This window comes from Pleurodeles waltl, chromosome 8, assembly GCF_031143425.1.
Source record: "Pleurodeles waltl isolate 20211129_DDA chromosome 8, aPleWal1.hap1.20221129, whole genome shotgun sequence".
Taxonomy (NCBI): Eukaryota; Metazoa; Chordata; class Amphibia; order Caudata; family Salamandridae; genus Pleurodeles; species Pleurodeles waltl.
The window spans coordinates 436,578,462-436,597,754 of record NC_090447.1 but is presented as its reverse complement, the minus strand read 5'-3'; the positions used below and the strand labels follow the sequence as shown (position 1 = coordinate 436,597,754).

The 19,293-nt window shown below is 41.9% G+C and overlaps 2 protein-coding genes across 2 annotated transcripts in view; one reads left to right on the top strand and one right to left on the bottom strand.

The window, feature by feature from the left end:
• COA5 (cytochrome c oxidase assembly factor 5) overlaps positions 1 to 18,764 on the bottom strand; it is a 41,143-nt gene extending 22,379 nt beyond the window's left edge. Inside the window, exon 1 of the mRNA XM_069204328.1 lies at positions 18,538 to 18,764. Coding sequence (XP_069060429.1) covers positions 18,538 to 18,639 — 102 coding nt within the window. The 5' untranslated portion in view covers positions 18,640 to 18,764. The remainder of the gene's footprint in view (positions 1 to 18,537) is intronic.
• Positions 18,765 to 19,129: 365 nt separating this feature from the next.
• UNC50 (unc-50 inner nuclear membrane RNA binding protein) overlaps positions 19,130 to 19,293 on the top strand; it is a 210,663-nt gene continuing 210,499 nt past the window's right edge. The window contains exon 1 of the mRNA XM_069204326.1: positions 19,130 to 19,242. Coding sequence (XP_069060427.1) covers positions 19,157 to 19,242 — 86 coding nt within the window. The 5' untranslated portion in view covers positions 19,130 to 19,156. The remainder of the gene's footprint in view (positions 19,243 to 19,293) is intronic.

The window sequence follows — 19,293 nt, the reverse complement described above, 5'->3', positions numbered from 1 at the left end:
TTGCAGCCCGACTCCAAGCCACTTCTGGGGCAGAGTAGCAGCTTCACTTGGTGCACACTTTCCAGACAGCCATCACACAAGAGGGGGTAGGTGTGACAGAAGAGGCATCTGCATACTGATAGTCTTACATGTCTGGGGAGAAGGAGGGTCGTTCACACCTTACATGCGAATAGGCTGTGTTCTGCCCTCACACAATGGACTGATTACCCACTACTGATGTCTGGAGCCAGGCTCGAGGCTGGAGGTGGGTGTAGTACACTTCTAAAGTTCCTTTGCAGTCCCCCTTAGATCAAAGACATTTTGGACTATAAGTACAGGGGGTTGTTCCTCATGTTTGGAGACAAGACAGAACACTGATGGACTGGACACTAGATGCTGCTGGAGGGACTTGCCAGGAACCGCTTTGGGACTTTTCAGCTGTTGGGTTGACCTGTGATCTGCTATGTCACTAGAGGGACTGCCACTGTTTCTTCAGGACCTTTGTGCTGGCCTGCTTGCTGGGCCCTGCACCTGTGTGCCACCACAGCTGTCTCCAGGGGCTGGGTGGTGTGCCCCCCCTGCCCTTCTGCTCCTATGGTGCTACTCCCTTTGAGGGGCACGGGCGGAGTGACCTCCTTTTGCTTGTGAAGCATGTGAACAGAGTTCCACTGGCACCAGGAGCATGGAGAGTTATTCCTTTATCACGGCACACGAAGAGCACTTCTACTTTGATTACCACGTGGGAGACGTCGCGAGGAGCCATACACTCTGCGTGGTTGGGCACGCTCTTGATGGTGCACCGGGGGCACAAGCAGGCACTTCTTTCTGCTGTAACAATACCGCTGCAATCTGGGCATGAAAGAGAAGAGGAGCCGGCTTGTGGCTGAGAGCATCAGGAGGTTACCTCGAGGCAGACTGCCTCCCCAAGTAAAGTGCAGCGGTCCCTTAGTCCTGGAGGGCTCTGGATGCGCTCCCCCCGAAGTAAAAGGTAGCGGTCCCGTAAGTCCTGGAGGGCTTTGGACTCGCTCCTTTGCGGAGGCGTGTCTGGAGAGGAAGCCACTGTTTTAAAGCCTATTCCCGCTTCAAGGTGACCGGCTGCCTTGCCCTACGCGGGGAACTCAGAGAGGTCTCCCCACGACGAGGGCAGTGTGGGTGCCTTCCCCCTTTGGGAGCACATCTTTGTGAGCATTTTGTTTTGGCCTCGGTTATTAGCGGGATAAGGACACGCACCTTGACGGAGGCCTATTCCTACAGCGGGGCAAAAGTACCTCATTTGTAGGGAAAGGAGCACCAGAGCTCCTCTGTTAGACATGGTTCTCGTACTCTGAATTGTTTATGATAGGAGCGCAGGAGCTCCTGAGTTGGACAGGGTGAGTTGTGGGACCACCCTACATGTGGAAGCAGTACTGGTGCACAAAGCCCTACATATAGGTTGTGATTTATAATGATTTCTGCCCTTATTTCTGCATTAATCTCAGCGTGCCCTGATGTAAGGGTATAGGTTGTGCTTGCCTTGTTGGGGGAACATATATGCTCTCAGGATCCATGATATATGCAGAGGGGAATGATTTTCATGCTATGTTAATTTATTCTAGTAATGATGATGACCTGACAACTGCTTACTTAACAGGGTGTTCCTGATTTATGTAATGATCTGACAATTGCTCGCTTAGCAGAGTAGTACTGGGTTATGTTGTTTTTGGTCTATGATGTTCATGCAATACAGTTTATTTTTTATATAACTTGTTGTAGACTCTCTTTTATGATGTCTTTATTGTGCCACTGGTGTGAGCGTGTTGCGCAAATACTTTACACATGACCTCTGGTGAAAAGCCTGACTGCTCTCTGCCAAGCTACCGGGGGTGAGCACAGGTTATCTTTGGTGTGTAACTTACTTGTCCTGACTAAAGTGGTAGTTTCTGCCTGGCTGAGGTGTCTACCCTAGCCATCCAGGAACCCCATTTCTAACAATGGGTATAGCCATGCCCCCATCCCCTCACAAAAATGGGGAAACCGTTTTTCTGCTCCCCTGTGGACTAACCAGGGCTTGAAAAATCCACTCAACCACTCACATCGGTGTGTTATTTGATCAGGTTGAGCTATTTTTAATACTTACTCGTCCCTTCTGGCGAGCTGACACTGAACAGTTTTTCTGTTCAGTTGAAAAGCAGAGGGGCAATAAAATATGCCTTTAAATCTTGTTCTTGCTCTGTGTTCACAGACAGAGGTGAAAAGTCAGTTTTTCTTTCAATTAATTTTCCTTCTGACTGCAGAGTTCCAGGACTTTGTAAGGCGAACCGTGTGACCTGCTGCTTAGAATGTAAAATAAAAGGATATAGGGTGTCAGGTTTTTCCTAACACACATCATTTAAATGATTAAGTCAACTGTGCAAATATTTCAAACTATATTTCAGTAGTTGTGAAAGCCCCTTTTTTATATTTCTGTGTGATGAAAAAAATATTTTAATAGGATGAAAACAAATCAGAATACTTTGTGTTGATGTGCAAAGGATATGTTTTTTGAAGCCTAAATTTCAAAAATGGTTAATGCACTATATAGTTTTATCAGTAAAGCTGCAAGTTAGTGGAGAGGTTTTTAGACATTTCTTGGGAAGTTACTGTGCGTAGATGACCATATGTTACCACATCATGGTTTAGTAATATATTTATTAAAATTGAATGTTTAAACAAACTGAGAAACACTCCTGCCCTGCTGGCATTAAGGCCTAGGTTATGTGGGCTAGACGTCATGGGTATGTGGGCTAGATTCTTGTGATGCATGCAGCAAACTTTAGTCTACTTAATCAAAGAAAATAGTTTTTTGGTACTGCAGAAATGTTGAGCTCACATATTTGAAGGTGCAATCATATGTGAGAATGAAGAAAAAGGCGACTCTGTAAACTATTTGCCTAGGATCACACAATTTGAGACCCGTTTACGGGTAAAGTACATTACAGTTAGGTCGAGTAGATTATTTAAGTTACTCGACCTGCAGGTCTAGTAACATTTTTATGATTTTTCAAGCCCTGCTAAAGCATTTCATACCAAAGGCAAGCAAGAGGATATTTGATTTTTTGGGGTGTTGTTTTTACAAATGTTACTAATTAGGGCGGGAGAGTTTGGCTAACTCCCAATATCTTCCCACTTGCAATGGAAAACAGCTGCACCTTTTGGGTTTGGGTAGGCTGCCTGCCAAAACTTACCAGACACAGACAGTTCTGAAAACTAGACATCTGGGGGAGTCCAGGGTGGTGTGCTTCGCATCCACTCCACACATTTTCTTACCCACAATGCCCTACAAACCTCTAATGTTGACTAAAAACACATTTGTTTCTCACATTTCTGTGATTAAAAATTCTGGAATCCGCAGGAATGCACAAAATTCCTACCACCCAGCATTGCCCCACTTATGCCTGTAAAAATGCTGTGCCACTTGTGTGGTTGGGCTTAGTGCCAGCAATAGGAAAGGGTCCAACTAACATAAATATGACTTCCCAAGCAAGGGCTCCCATTTTCCTTGGTTTGATAAGTTCCTGTCACTGGCACTAGCCCCAGCCACACAAGTGGTGCAGTATTTTTATCAGTGTGATGTAAGGCAAAGTTTGAGGTTTGCAGGGCATTGTGGGTAAAATAACCTCATGGGATCCATGCAAGTCAACCCCTCCTAGATTCCCTTAAGTGTCTAGTCTTCAAATATTTACAGGTTTGCTGGGTTTCCTGTAGGTGCCGGGTGAGCTAGAGCCCAAAAACCACTTTGCAAAAAAACCAAGTCAGTTTTAGGTAGAAAAATGTGATGCATCCATGTTGGGTTTTGGGCCCCACACAACTGAGGTACAATTTTTAATCAGAAGACTTAGGAGAATGCTGGGTGGAAGGAGGTTTGCGGCTCTGTGCAGATTCCAGAACATTCCATCACTGAAATGCGAGGAAAATTTGTTTTTAGTCAAAGTTTGAGGTTTGCAAGGGATTCTGGGTAAAACAACCTGGGGAGAGCCATGCAAGTCACCACACCCTGGATTCCCCTGTCTTAGTTGGACTCTTGCTCAACGCAACACTGCTGGTTTAAGGATGACAGTACTTATGTTTGTAGGCGACTATGCCAATCCTACAACAAATCGCAATTGTCGTCCCAACCCTCCTGGCTCACAAGCAGCACCTCACCAAAAACCCAAACAGTAAAAATTGATTTGTGTCAGCCTTTACGCATGGACTCAAGAGTGTGACATCTCAGGGAGTATCGTGGTTAAACGGAGATTACCCCTTTCTCACATGAACAACATGTCTCTATCAAACAAAGGCAATAAAGAAGATGCAGTAAAGTTTCAATATGATTTATTTTAGCAAAACTGCAAGCTGAGATAAGTTGCATGGGCTGGAATTAGTAGGTTAATGAACGGTGCAAGTAACAGAATGGTAAAGACAAGAGTCATTAATACAAAGACCCCCCCACCATCTTGCAATATCATGAAATGACCTGAGATATGAAATATGTCCTAATACCCTACCATAATGAGCCTAACCTCTGGCCTAAAAGGGGGCTAGGTGTGATAAACCTAATCTGCCAATGCCATGTCCATGAGAAGAGCCCCCCAACCTAGGTTACCTTAGAATGAGGTCTCTAGCTCAGACTCCATAGGGACACGAAGACTGGGTCAGCGTCATGGCAGCGTGCAGCATCAATAGCAGCTATGACATCTGGTCGGAATCCCTCTCACTATCTGTTTGAGTGAGGAGTACGTATACAGATCTGCTTGGACCCCTGACTTAGGTCTGTTCCCAAACAATAGATAACAAGGCATTCTTGGGACGGTCATTTATATAAACAACTCCCTCAAAAGCGTGAAGAGGGAAAGTACCTAATGTGAACACCTAAAGTTTGTTTATCTTTGTCGCTTGATATTGGCGCCTTAGCGCGGTGGCACTGATAACGCAAACTAAAACATGGGCCTAACTAAAAACAAGGCAGCCATCTTAAAAGATTTAATTAAATAAATGCGCTAAAACAGCGCAAACTAAGTAGGGTAAAAGTCACTAGGTGACGGGGGCACGAGTCTGCAAGCCAAAGGCTAAGCTAACTCCTGTATCCCATTAAAACAAACTAGGATTCACTACACCCCTAGGTGCCTAGTTTAAAAAAATGTACAGGTTTGCTAGGTTTCCCTACGTGCCAGGTGAGGTAGGGCCCAAAAACACCACAGCTACCCATTTTGCAAAAAAAGGGTCAGTTTGGAGTGGAAAAATGTGATCTATCCATGTTGTGTTTTGGCCATTTCCTGTTGCGGGCACTTGGCTTACCCACACTAGCGAGGTATCATTCTTATTGGGAGACTTAGGGGAACACAGAATAGTAGAACAAATGTTATTACCAATAGTGTTTCTCTCCATCTGCACCTTCCAAATGTAGGACAATGTGTAAGAAAAAAGTAATTTTAAGAAATACACTCTACTTCACATGCTAGTGTGGGTACCCACAAATTCAGATATGTGCACCTAACCCCCGTTTCTAAACTCTATAACCTGTGTCCATTTCGGAAATACATAGGTTTCTTTGATACCTATTTTTCACTATTTATATTTTACAAACAAATTGCCTTATACCCAGTACACAATTCAAAAATATTGCAAGGTGCAGCTCAGTTATTGGCTTCGGGTACCTTGAGTTCTTGGAAAACCCACAAATTCCATATATCCCCACAACCAAAAGGGTCTAGCAGATGTCATGGTTTACAGCTTGTGTGATTAGGCCATTGCGATTAGAAGTTACGAATAAAAATGTCATAATTGCTGGGGGTTTTCCTACTAATTTTCAATTTTTTTTATACTTGGTTTCTTTGGGAAACCTTGAAGGATCTACACAAAGACCCCTTGCTGAACTTAGAATTTTGTCTAGTTTTCAGAAATGTATAGGTTTCCTGGATCCATTATGGGTTTCACACCACAAACTGGAAAGAGGTTGAAAGCACAAAAATAAGGATAATGGGCTATCTACCAGTAAAATGCCAAAACTATGTTAGAAAATATGGTTTTCTGAATCAAGTCTGCCTGTTCCTGAAAGTTGGGAAGATTGTGATTTTAGCACCGCAAACCATTCATTGATGCCATTTGCAGGAAAATAAACAGACACTTTCTTCTAGATCACTTTTTTTGCACAACCCACACAATATAGCTATATTTTGGCTAATTTCTCAGTCCCTTCCAGGGGAATCCACAGACCATAGGGACCATTAGAAACCCTAAGATGTTTTTAAAAAAAAAAGAAAAGGAGGCAAATGTGACGTGGATAGCTTATATGGACAAAAAGTTATGGAGGCTTAAGCGCAAACTACCCTTAATAGCAAAAAAAGGCTTAGCACTGGGGTGTGGATGGGAGGGGGGTCGGAGATGGCCTAGCAACGAAAGGGTTAAAAGTGTAAAAGTAATTAAAAGTAAAAAAAAAAGTTTACAAACAAATAAAATACAAAAAAAAGTACACAAAAATGAACCAAAGCAAGAATGAATAAAACGAAAATGAAATGTGCACATGTGCAAGAGCACAGTAATGTCACTTGCAATGAAAGCCAGTGGCTGCAGTGGGCTGATCAAGTACCCTATGCAGCATGCTGTAATGGGCAGAAGCGCAATGTGGATCGCACATGAACTGACCAGTGAATAAAACGGGATGAAAAAAAGCCCCTTCATGTATGTTCATATATATGTAAGTAAATTTTATGATTTTTTTGGAAAAGATGTGGCTGGAGAGATAGCCAAAGCTGTCTCTAAACTAGATCTAAAATTAGCATTTGTCAAAGTATGACCTTGAAGCATCAGTTTAATCGACATTCCTAATTTTTCGCTGATCCACCATTCTTAACTTATGTAATGCTTTAACTTGACTCCAATATGCATTACTGCCTACATTCTGAACGTTTGTCACTGTCTTGTGTTCCTATGTCCAATATCTGCACTCCGATGATAACTACCTTGACTTCTTGCTCATGATTATGGGCCTCATTACGAGGCTGGCAGTCTTAAGACCGCCAGCCTCACAGTGATGGTCAAGAGCACTGCTGCTGTAGTGGTGTGACTGCCACATTAAAACCCTGGCGGTCAGACTGCCAAGGTTCTGCCTTCGCCGCCGGGTTTGGGGACCCAGACGGGTTGACAGCAGGTGGAGGTCGCAATCCACCAGGGCATTTCAAGTGATTATGTGTAATCATGGTTTAATTTCTTATAATTACTCCAGGGGTATGGAATTTAATAAAGTATCTACTTGTCTATGTGACAAGTAGCTTCATAAATCTACTTGTCCTGTAAAAAATCTACTTGTCCTTTTGGTGCCATGTAGTGCAACAACAAATTATGGCAGCAGTCTCATTATATTAGAGCTCCGATAACAGCCTTGCTGATTGTGCCAGGGCTAATACTATAGTAGGTCTTGAATACAAGGAATTTCCTTATATTGTCCCCTTTCCACGGATCTACATACTAGGGCTGGAGATACCTGTAAGCAATAGTTCCATGGATGGAATGCCCTTTTAAGTCTGTGCAAACCTACTAATGTACATGTTTTTAGGATTTTCACCATCTCTTTTCTAATCTTTTCCCATACTGAGAGAGGTTGGAAATTTACTCCTAACAAGGGCAGAAGTAAAACATCTTTCAGAGTTGGGAAAAGGTGGTTGGAGAGCTCAACAGATTTTCACATAAGCAAATCTACACATGCATATTTGTTTGTGCTAAAATACATATCACAAATATTTTCTAGGAGTACAATTTTCTGACCTACCTGTGTAAATTCTTGTGAGTTCATGAAGTACATAAATCTGCACTAATGCAAAGAAATCTACGGTAGGTGTACTTTTGTAACTTTCTTTAAGAATTGGGCCCCTAATGAGGTCTGGCGTTAACCAAGACCTTTTGTTTTTGTCTCTCTATTCTTGTGTTGACTGGCTTCACTGTGACTTTTAGCAATCTACTCTTTCATACGGAGAATATTGGAACACAAAACAGTTTTGATCAGTGCCAGGAATTACTGTGGCATTTTGTGCTTTTTAGAGACCAAAAAATATTTTTGCTTTTGCCAATGTTTGTTACAATGGCGAGGGACTGGCAGCTCCCACAACAACGTTTTACAAAAGCCATGTGAAAACAAGACACGCATTGACATAACCAAAAGGCTGACCACCAGAGTCAAATCTATTGGCTTTGCTGGTGCTTATATAATTTCATGTTTTCCATAATCTTGTTGAAATTGTTTATACTGATTTTTCCATTATGGCTATTTTTGGAAATGCTAGCATGCATAAACATATTTTACTAAATGATGCTTCAAAGAGATAGTACCTAAAATTTAGAAGTAATCTAGCAAAACATTGTTTCCTGGTTACATTTTTGGGGGAACAATTTATTTTGAAAGCCAAGACTCAGCAATCTTACCTGCAAGCTTCTGCAAATATTTGCATCTAAACAGAGAGTATTCTGGGACCATTATACATAGCCTCATCAGAGATGTGTAAATTCTTGAGCTTTGCACTAAACTGACTCCGTGAGCAAGGAGGTCAGGTTAGTGAAAGGCTCAATAATTCCTCAAATCGAATACAGGGAGGGAGTTTATTTACATACCACCTCAAAGGGTTGTTTGAGACAACCTTTGGAAGAATTGATGAGAGATTTGATGTGTATTGTTTTGACAGTGAAAATATTTCTGTCAAACCATCTTCTGGCTGTCCTGAAAGCATACCAATTAGAGGGGGGAGGCATTGTTTCCATTTCTTTTCTAGCCCAGTTAAATGTTTTTTTTCTTCAAAGAGATTTTGGAGAACCAGGGTGAAGATGGTTTAGGTATTTTCCTCTTTATTTTAAGATGTGCTATTTCTTTAAGAATATCAAATACACATTCATTGGATTAATGTTTTGTACAATACATTTTATCATTTGGGCTAATAGGAGAAAGTTCCGCCAGCCAGGTTAGTATCATCATCTGTGATGTCCCTAAATGAGTCGATATCCTTTTTGAAATGGCTTGAGTTAATGGTGTATGGGAAGACAGGTCAGAAATGAATCTGACAGTGGTAAGACCAGTCAACAGGTATGGATTGGATTGTTTGCAGCAACCACATTTTCTTTAGAAATTATAAGATATAGAGTAGAGTTCTCAATGTGGATTGGCCTAGGGCAGTTTGGGAAGAAATTCTTGCCTTGGAGGTACAGGACAGGCAACAGACTGCAGTATTGTTAGGTTGGCCGCAATGAATCTTGAAATCCCCTAAAAAGATTTTTTTTCTCTAAAAGAACGAGTTGGTAAGTGATATATTAGAGGCAATGCTCAGTAAAGCTCAGGTTGTACCCTGGATAGGTGTATAAATATGTGAATTTAGTCTTATGGGGTTGAGTGTGTTGATTCTTTCTCCATCACTAGGACTTGGAAGGAGAGTAAGTAGTCTGGAGTAATCTTTATGCATTAATTTGAATTTTTGGAGATTACTGCAATATCTCCTCCCGGTATGCCTTTTTATTACTGTTCATAATGGAGAAGTTGGAGGGAAAGAGGAGATCCACAATACTGTGAGAAGTTTAATTAAACCAGGTCTCTGTAAGCACTAATGTCAATATTATACTGGTCAATAATGTAACCCATTTCAAGTCTGTGCATTACTGCTGAGCAACAGTTGTGCCATTCAATGTCCATTTCTTCACTGTGATGCAAGGAGATGTCAATGATTCTAGTTGGATCTAGATAAGGTTACTGTGTGTTACTTTTCTGTTGGCTCGAGTTTTCTTTAAAGGTATGTGTTCAAGACATTTGCCATGCTATGTTCTGTTTCATATATGGAAGGAGATGCAGTCTGATTCTGGTCCCCAGTAGATAACATTGAAGTAAATCATCATCCAGTAGGTAAGGAAGGATTCTATTCCGTTGAGGTTTTTGAGTATCTCTAGGGATCATTTGCAAGTTAGGTCTCATGGGGTGTGTAAGGATGTAATAGTTGTCTGGGTCAGGACAGTGGTGATTGTAAGTTGGATGGGGTTGAGTCTTTATGTTGGTGACATGGTAGATTTTTCTGGGACTTTTTGGACAAGTTATAGCGATTGTTCTAGAATCATTCATTGGGCAGGAGGATTTGTACCACTAGCATCTCTACTGAGGTTGGAGTCAGATCACCTCCAGCCAAAATAACAGCATCAGTTCTGATATCGGAGGCTACTAATCCCTTTGATTGGTCCTAGTTGGGTAGGTCATGATAGCTGTTTTAGGCACTTGTGGGGAATCAAGATTAAGCTACCTAGTATGTAGAGAGACCACTTTGTGGCTCGGATGATGATCGTTGTAACAGGATTTTGATTCAACATGGTGGACTTGGTTTTAGAGAAAGGAGCAGACCGAGGGAGAGAAGAGTGATGGGAGACTGGTTTGGAGGAAGGTTGGGGTCAAGACAGGGCAGCTGATTTTGAGAGTGGTAGGAGGGAAGGTTTTAGAGTGCAGCAAAGAGTGAGAGGTCAAGCTGGGGTTGAGTGGCATCAAGGAAAGACCAATAGAACTGGAGAAAATTCTGGAAAGTAGGAGTAAATATGGGTGGAGAGCGGCAGTCGGCATGTGCTAAGGGAGGATGAGAGCAGTATGCGTGGAATATGTAAACCATATGGTGTCCAGAGACGTTGGGGGTGGGAGTTAATATTGGAGCAGTAATGGTGTCCGGAGACGTTGGTGGGGGGAGTAATATTGGAGGAATGAGTGGGAGAAGAGGAGGGCTGTGAAGAAGTAATCTGGGAAGGTGGGGTGTGCATGCCCAGAACATAATGTTAGAGGTCAAGGACAACACCGTTTCATGTTTATTTTGTCGTTGGGACAAGTTGGCCCAACCCCCAGCAGTACAAACCCTTTGGCTGCCAGTTTGCCGTACCACATTATGGATCAGGAAAGGGAATGGTCTGAAGTGGAGGTAATATTTGTCACCTTATGTTAATGCTGTTCCAACTTGTATTTATGGTTCATTAATGTAAAACCTTTATTATTAGGGTGAATGCTCTAAATATATGTTGTTAGCTCGGACTGCAGTACTGACAGTGGTTCCAGTAAAAAATGAGTACATACTTTTGCAAAGTTCAACAATATGAGCAGGGGTCTGGAATTTAATAAAATATCTACTTGTCCATGGGACATGTTACGTCTTAAATCTACTTGTCCTGTAAATAAATCTAGTTGTTCCTATGGTGCCATGTAGTGTGGCGACAAATTATGATAGCAATCTCTTTATGTAAGAGCTCTGATAATAGCCTCTTTGATTATGCCAGGACTACTACTACAGTAGGGCTTGAATGCTTGCAATTTTAATCCCATAGCAATTTTGTTATTTTGCCACCTTTCCACAGATCTACATACTGGGGCTGGAGGAAGAAGTAAGCAATAGTTCCAGGGCTGGAATGCCTTTAAGTCTGCAAACGTACTAACTTGCATGTTTTTAGGATTTTCACCAGCTCTTCTCTAATCTTTTCCCATAATGAGAAAGGTTGGAAATTTACTCCTGACAATAGCAGAAATAGAAGTTCTTTTAGGGTTGGGGAAAAAAGTGGTTAGAGGGAAAGTGAACTTGTAAACGCTCAATATATTTTCACATGAGAAAATCTACACATGAATATTTGCTGGTGCTAAAATACGGTTCACAAATATTTGAGGAGTTCGATTTCCTGGTCTGCTTCTGTGAGCTCTTGTGAATTCATGAAAGCCACTAATTCAAAGTAAATATACCATGGGTGAACTTCTGTGTCTTTCTTTAAGAATAGGGCCACTAATTAGGCCTGGCGTTAACAAAGACAATTTGTTTTTATTAAACTTCTATTTCTCTATCTATCGCCTGGCTTTACTGAGAGTGACTGCATTTGCTCTTCCACAAGGAGCATATTGGCACACAAAGTAGTTTTGTTCACTGCCAGGAACTACTGTGGCTATCAGTGGCGTAGCGAAACCGGAGGGGGCCCCTATGCAAAGGACATGGAGGGACCCCTTCTCTAGACTCACTCAAGGCAGGTGCTGAGGGAGCCCCTTCGAGGGGGGCTGCGGGGCCTTTGTTACGCCACTGGTGGCAATGTGTACTTTTTGAGACCCAATCTTTTTTTCTTTTTGCCAGTGTTTGTTACAATGGTGAGTGCCTGGCAGCTCCCACAACAATAAAGTGTTACAAAAGCAATGTCAAAACAAAACAGGCATTGACAAAACCAAAAGACTCACAAAAATGGGAGATCGGTTGGCTTTGCCAGTGCTTGTTTATTTTCATGCTTCCCATAATCTTGTTGAAAATGGTTACACTGATTCCTCCATTAGGAATATTTTTTGAAAACGCTAGCATGCATCAACCCATTTAACTAAGTGACGCTTCAAAGAAATAGCACCTAAAATTTCCTACTTGCATTTTTTTCTGAACATTATATTTTGGATGCAAAGAATCATAACTCTTGCTTACAAGCTTCTGCAAACATTTGCATTCTGGGAGCATTATACTTAGCCTCTTATTGTTAAGCTTTTCAAACATGTGTGTACATTTTTTTTTTCACTGGAATCACTGCCAGTAGTGCAGTGTGACCTAAAAACGTTTATTTACAGTGCCTGGTCTAATAATAAGGGCTTTTCATTAATGAACCATTAATACAAGTTCAACAGCATTAACCAGTGGACACACATATTACCTCAACTGCAGACAGTTCCCTTCTCTGTAAACTGGCAGCCAAAGGGTTTGTGCTGCAGGGGGTTGGTTGGGCTTACTTGTCCCAAGGACAAAATAAACATGAAAACGTGTTGCTCTTGACCCCAACCTACTGCTATTGAGATCATTGGTACAATCCATAAGATCAGGCTCCCCCACTGACAGTCTTCCCCAGCAAAGCTTATTACCCTGGACCCTGACATTTTTAGGCTGTTGGTGGGTCTTCTTAACTCCTCCTCACAGGCAGGGAACATTCCTCAGCCTTGGAAACATGCCATGTTCTTACCCCTCCTGAAGAAATGTAATCTCGATCCCTTGAATTGGTCCAAATGCAGACCTAGCTCCATGCTTCTCTTCATGGTCAACATAATGGAAAAGCATATTAACAGACACATTTCTATGTTTGTTGAGATGCACAATCTGCTTCAACCCTCCCAGTAGGGGTTCAGAGCCCTTTTAAAACCCCTTTTAGGAGTGACAGATCATCTTAGGCGGATCCTGGATGATGGCGAGACGGCAGCACTGATTTTACAAGACCTCAGCTCTGCCTTTGACACGGTGTCACATCCCATGCTTTGGAGAGACTGGTCAGCCTAGGTATACAAGAAACAGCCTTATCTTGGATGGCACCTTTCCCGAGTGACTAAACTTTCAAGGTCTCCTCTGGGAAAGCCTCTTCCTCACGACATACCCTTACATCAGGGCTCAGCCCTAAGTCCGACTTTGATTCAACATCTATATCAAATCTTTGGCTGACCTGGTCGAGAGCTTCGGCCTGACTTTATTTTCCTCTGCGATGACACACAATCATCTTCTCTGTGTCTTTCACTCAGGACCCTAACTGTGAGGCCCTGAATCCCTGTTTGCCTGGGGTGGCTTCACAGATGAATATGAATTCTCTCAAGCTCAACTGGGAAACTACTGAGGTACTGGTGCTGAGAAAGAACCAGTCCCTATGTGGCACACTGCACTGTCCTCAAAACCTGGGAGCCCTTGTAGTGCCGACCCAAACGGTGAAGAATCTGGGCTTCCTGCTGGACGATGAGTTGTCCATGAAGCCTCAGGCTGAGAAGACGGCTGTTACCTGTTTTGTCATACTGGAATGGCTGCGTAAAATCCTTTGGATTTTTCCCTTCTCAGCCCAAAGGACCATTACCCAGGCACTTATTCTATCTAGATTGGACTAGATTGGTAACATTCTCTATTTGGGAGCAGACAAAGCCTCCATAAGAAGGCAGCAAGTAGTCCAAAACACATCAGCTAGGATGCTTCAAAAACTCCCAAAAAGTATGCCTGCATCCTCTCTTCTGAGGGAGCTGCATTGGCTCAAGGTGGAGAAAATGATCCAATTCAAAGCCCTTTGCTTTGTGCACAGAGTTAGATGAGGAGCTGGTCCCTTTCACCTATATGGAATGGTGAGACCTTGTCTTCCGGCTTGCTCTTTAGGCTCCAGTGACCTCTCCTTATGCATGGTTCTGAGAGGCAAACAGACTCGATTGGGAGGCCGGTCTTGCCTACTTGGGCTCTAAGTTTTGGAACGACCTTCCGTTAACCTTGAAACGGTGCACCTCTTTGTCTTCCTTTTATAAAGTGCTGAAGACCTGGATGTTTTGAGGTAGTGGGCTTTGATTGTACACCATCCGTCACCTAGCGCTGTGTGCGCTCTACAAATTTTAATAATAATAATAATCATAATAATTCCATTGAATTCTCACTACCCCATTTCCCTGCCTTTAAAGGAGACCCAATCCTCATCAGCAAATATAAGAGGGAATGTATGAATGACACTTTATTTGCAAACAAGCTACTGGATACCATCACTAAAACCTCTATCCATTTCTTGGACCCTTTTCTAGGAGTAACCGTTAAAGATTTTCTATCAGCTGTTACCTTAGTGGACAGACCTACTGAACCTCTCTCACGCACAAGGTGTGCTCAAAGACTGCCTCAATATAGGGCAAGTTACTCCTCTATTGAAGAAGCCCTCTGCCAACCTGGAGGATTTAAACAACTTTCATCCAGAATGTGGTCTTCACTTTCTGTCCAAAGTCAGTGAAAGCTTAGTAGCAACAAAACTCACACAACATTTTACTGAGAACAACCTCTTGGACGGAAACATTCATACTATAAGTTGCTGAAGAAGCACTTCACATCCTGTATTCGAGTAACTACTGTATTCTGGTCTTACTCATTAAGATCCTTCAAGAACGGTTCTCCAATGCAGCCAATTTCTTTTCACCCTCTTTATTTAACCTCTCAAGTCTCATATTCAGGAACTCTGGAATCCTATATCATTAATATGCTGAAGATAATCAGATTTTCAACCCCACAGATGTTTCACTACTTGCTCTAAACCTGCTAAAGGTTAAAAATAGGATCACTCTTTATCACCTGAAATTCAGTCCTCTAAAGACAGAGAATTAACCTTGACGCTCTGAGTAAAAACATGGATTGACTTGTGGAGTTTTAGACTGCAAGCAGTCTGTTGTTGACATAGCTAAATCTCTTGGCTTCATCCTAGATAACAGGCTTAACCTGAAACAAACATCAATGTGATGGCCAAGAGAGATCACTATCAATAGAGGCTACTACCTGGGATCGTCAATTCATTCCAAAACAAGACATTGGAAGCTAGTTAAATTTTTGGTACGCTCCATATTGGAATACGGTAATTGGTTGGTGTTCTTGGAGTGCATGTAGATCTCCTGAAAACATTGATTCTGTGCAACTGCTCTATTTGCTTACGAAACTAAAATAAAATCCAACCATATTACTTCTGTGCTACTGGTGTTGAACTGGCTAACCACTGATGGTGCAGCAATTTAGAAGACTGCATACATTTCCCACAAGGTACATCACACCTCCCCCCTCCTATACTAGGCTTCAAAGCTGAAAAGTTCAATTGGTTTCATATCCCTCCACAGGTCTGATATACTTCTTTTAGAATTACCAAGTTTTAAGGTGAAACACACTATGGCACAGTATTTCTCAGGGAGTGCAACAAGAGTTTGGCATTCTCAGCCCAGGGTTTATGCACCACTACCTAGCTGGCTACCTTTAAACCAGATCTGGAATTTCTCCTCTTTTAAAGGTGCTTCTATTCTACCAGATTTCGACCATGCTTCTCAATCTTGCCCCACCCTTATCTGGCTGTAATGCTCCCATATGACCTCTACTGTCTCCAGTCTACTTTAGACATATATAATAGTTGTAATCCCTCTTATTGTATATAGGATTCTACTTTGGCAATCCATTGATTGTTTTGTTGTTCAAACAGACTGATATTGTTTCTTTTTGTAATCTCCCAATTTTGTTTGAAGCCTTTTGACTCTGCCTTTGTAAACCACTCTAAGGGCCAGATGTTCAAACAGTTGGAATACCGGTTTCCTATTTACGATTATCTCCGATTTGCAATTAGCAAATCAGTATTACTAATGTATGTAATCAACCTAGCTCGTGAATATTAATGAGGTAGGTTGCAATTTGTGATCCATTAGGCAGCACCACTATCAAAGGGATGGTGGCCGGCCTGCCTGTTGGGGTCAGCAGACCACCATGTCTGTAATTGCTATTTAATAAAGCAACCTTTTTTTTTTTTTTTTTTTTTAAATGCAGCCCGTTTCTCCCCAACCTACCTCTTCCATGTCGCTACATTTCCTTTCCATTTAGCTGTAAACTGCAAAGATTCTAATAAAGTAAGCCATTTTTGTTGCTTTAGTGAATATCTTTAGTGCCTGGCTCCCATTATAACTGTTTTGTTGTTAGCTGCAGCTCTTGAAGATCACTCACCCGATTTAGCGTTTATCTGTTATTGTTGATCCCCCATGCCTGCTGAAAACCAAATGCCTTATCTTGAACATTACTAGCGTAATGGGAGGACTGAGGAGTCACTTAAAGTCCCACTTTATAGTCTGGGGGAAATCTGACTTGGAATATTATTCATGACCTTCTCTGGAAACAATTAGAGAACACTGCTGTAATCGTATCAGTTTTGGAGAGACCTGGCTTTTTCAGCTAGTTTGATTAATGTACCGTATTTACACACCATAGAGCTTTAAAGTATATGTAATTATTTTATTAGACATATTATTTATATTTTTAAATATTTGAGGGATATCTACACTTGGTAAGTAGTTTCTTGTAAAGATGCTTCAGCAATGCTGGAAAATGAATGTTCAATTGAAATCCCTCCTGTGAGGTCACTTCCTGCAACGTCACATCTCAGAGGGACCTGGCATGTTTTTATTGTGCCTGTGGCCCACAAACACTAGAACCGGCTCTGTTTGTACTACCCAGAAATTTCCATTGGTGTCATGTGTGTACTATATGAAAAAGAACATCAACTACACAACAGTGAAGCTGTGTAAAGAGCTCTAAAACAAAAGGCAGAATCACTATAAAAATAAGATTATTTTTACAGAAGACTGACAGACATTGAACTAAAATCCCTGAGACACAGGAAAAAATACCGAAAGTGTTCGTTTAGATTTGGCTGCCAAGTGGCCCAAAGCCACAGTACAATTTGGCAACTATAGGGTATTGATCAGTATTATCTACCCCCATTGTCTTTAACTATAACTGTTTTACGAAAAGCATCTTTTATTATCCCTTATTCTGGTCGATCCTTCCTCTTCACATCAAATCCCTGTTCAAGAACTGGTCTCTTAGAAAACAAATGCACAAGTGCTCCTGGCAGTCTAATGATATGATCACTGATATTCCTTTCTTTTGCAGCCTGCTGTTTCTGACAATTATCCCTTGTCGTCTTGGTGGCAGTCTCGCCATCACAGATCTTAGTACACATCACAATACTAACTTAGCACCTTTTCACACGCGAATATTGGATTATCTGCTGTAATCATGTCACCCTGGCTATTTCCTTGCAAGTATTAGGTACTAATGCTTAACTATGTATATCTATATATTCTTCGACTTCCCCAACAGAGTCTGCAGCTCTGTTTTCCAAATCACAAGTCCCTGCCTTCCCTCAGTACTAGTTCCTGCTACCGTACACCATATGACTAATCAACCTCTACTGTAACGCTGTCTCTTCTTGTTGCTTTGGAAGGTCAGTTGTGGTGCTGTGCCAATGCTCTATGTTGTTTCATAAATTACGTATACTTTGTATACTGCCAATCCTGTTTACTTATGCGAAGACTTGTAATAATTTGTTAAAATCTATTACACTAATACAGTCAATGTTTGGTTAATTTTCATTCACACCGTCTATAAATCAAATCACATTCTATATACAGCGCTGTAAAACCCGGCTGGGTGACGTTTTCGTTCGAAGACAACTGATTAATGAATTAAAATAAAAGCATACCCTTATGTTCCTTTTGTCAACAAACAACTACTTTACCACTACTTTGACTACAAAGCACGCAAATTGAAACGTACTGGTCAACACATTTCCGTTTGGCCGGTGTTACCCTCTCTTCAATCATATTTATACACCCAAAAATGCAACCTTCTTCTATCGATTTCTAGAAGGTCGGGCTATTTGCAAACAAGCATCACCCTCCAAAAATGTTTTTTCCTCCATTCACTTTAATGGTCTTCTCCTCCAATTCGAAAGCCATAAAGTTCACAGAAATAGGGTTCTGTACAAGAAACACGTATTTTACCCTTGTTTGAATGCACACAAAACGTATGCCTGTCAAGCCTTGAAACTAAAAGGTGGTATTAAGGCATTAACTTATATTGCCACGTGGGGATACTGTACAAACGAATAGGAACAGTAACTGAAGACGCATTCATCATACTCATATAGGATACCGTAACCTGTTTGCTCTGGCGTTCGATAAACGTGGACTATATCACCAAACAACTTGCCCCCCCACGGGCCACATTCTCCTTCACGCGAGCCCGCAGAATCTACCTTCAACACACAGTCTGTTTCCAGAAGGCATGTCTTGAGGTCTTCCCGGACACCGGAACAGGGCTGGGTATCTTCTTCCTTATCCTCGTAGTACTTGGGCATGGTGTCTTGTAGTCCCACAGCTCAAGGGTTTAGCAAAACGTACAAACCCAAATGTATGTCATGTGTCGGGGCCATTGGAAGGCCAGGCAACAGTCACATTTCTAAAACGTTCCCGAGAAGGTTTTAGGTCCTGAACAGCTGCCATATTCATGTCAGGCAAATTATTGACCTTATAAATTAAGACGAAGGGTCAATGAAATGCAAGGCAGTTCATGTCGTATGCTGCAGCCTGGGTCGCACTGGCCGGCTCGCATAGCCGTTCGCTGTTTTCAAAGGTACTATGGTGGTTCTTAAAAGAAGGCGGAGCCTTTCATGTTTAATATCTTTTATCTAATAAATTGTCTATTCGTCTGTCTGTGAGTGCTCTACCCAATGAAGTGGCACAAAGCCGCTGCTATTTATCCGGCTAAATCGGAAGGTAAAAATGCCACGATACGGGACATCGCATCCATTAGGTCACGATTTTGTTTCTGGAGTCAAAGATTGTTGACGTCATAGAGAAGTAGTGGGCCTGGCCATGAAAAAAGACTCAGCTAGCTATTGTCGTGAACACAAAGAACGGACAAGGCCTTTCTCTTCATCCAAGGCGCCTATTTCAAAACGGTGAGTGTTCTTTCTACTACAACTACAACAGGGTTTACTAACAAAGGTCCT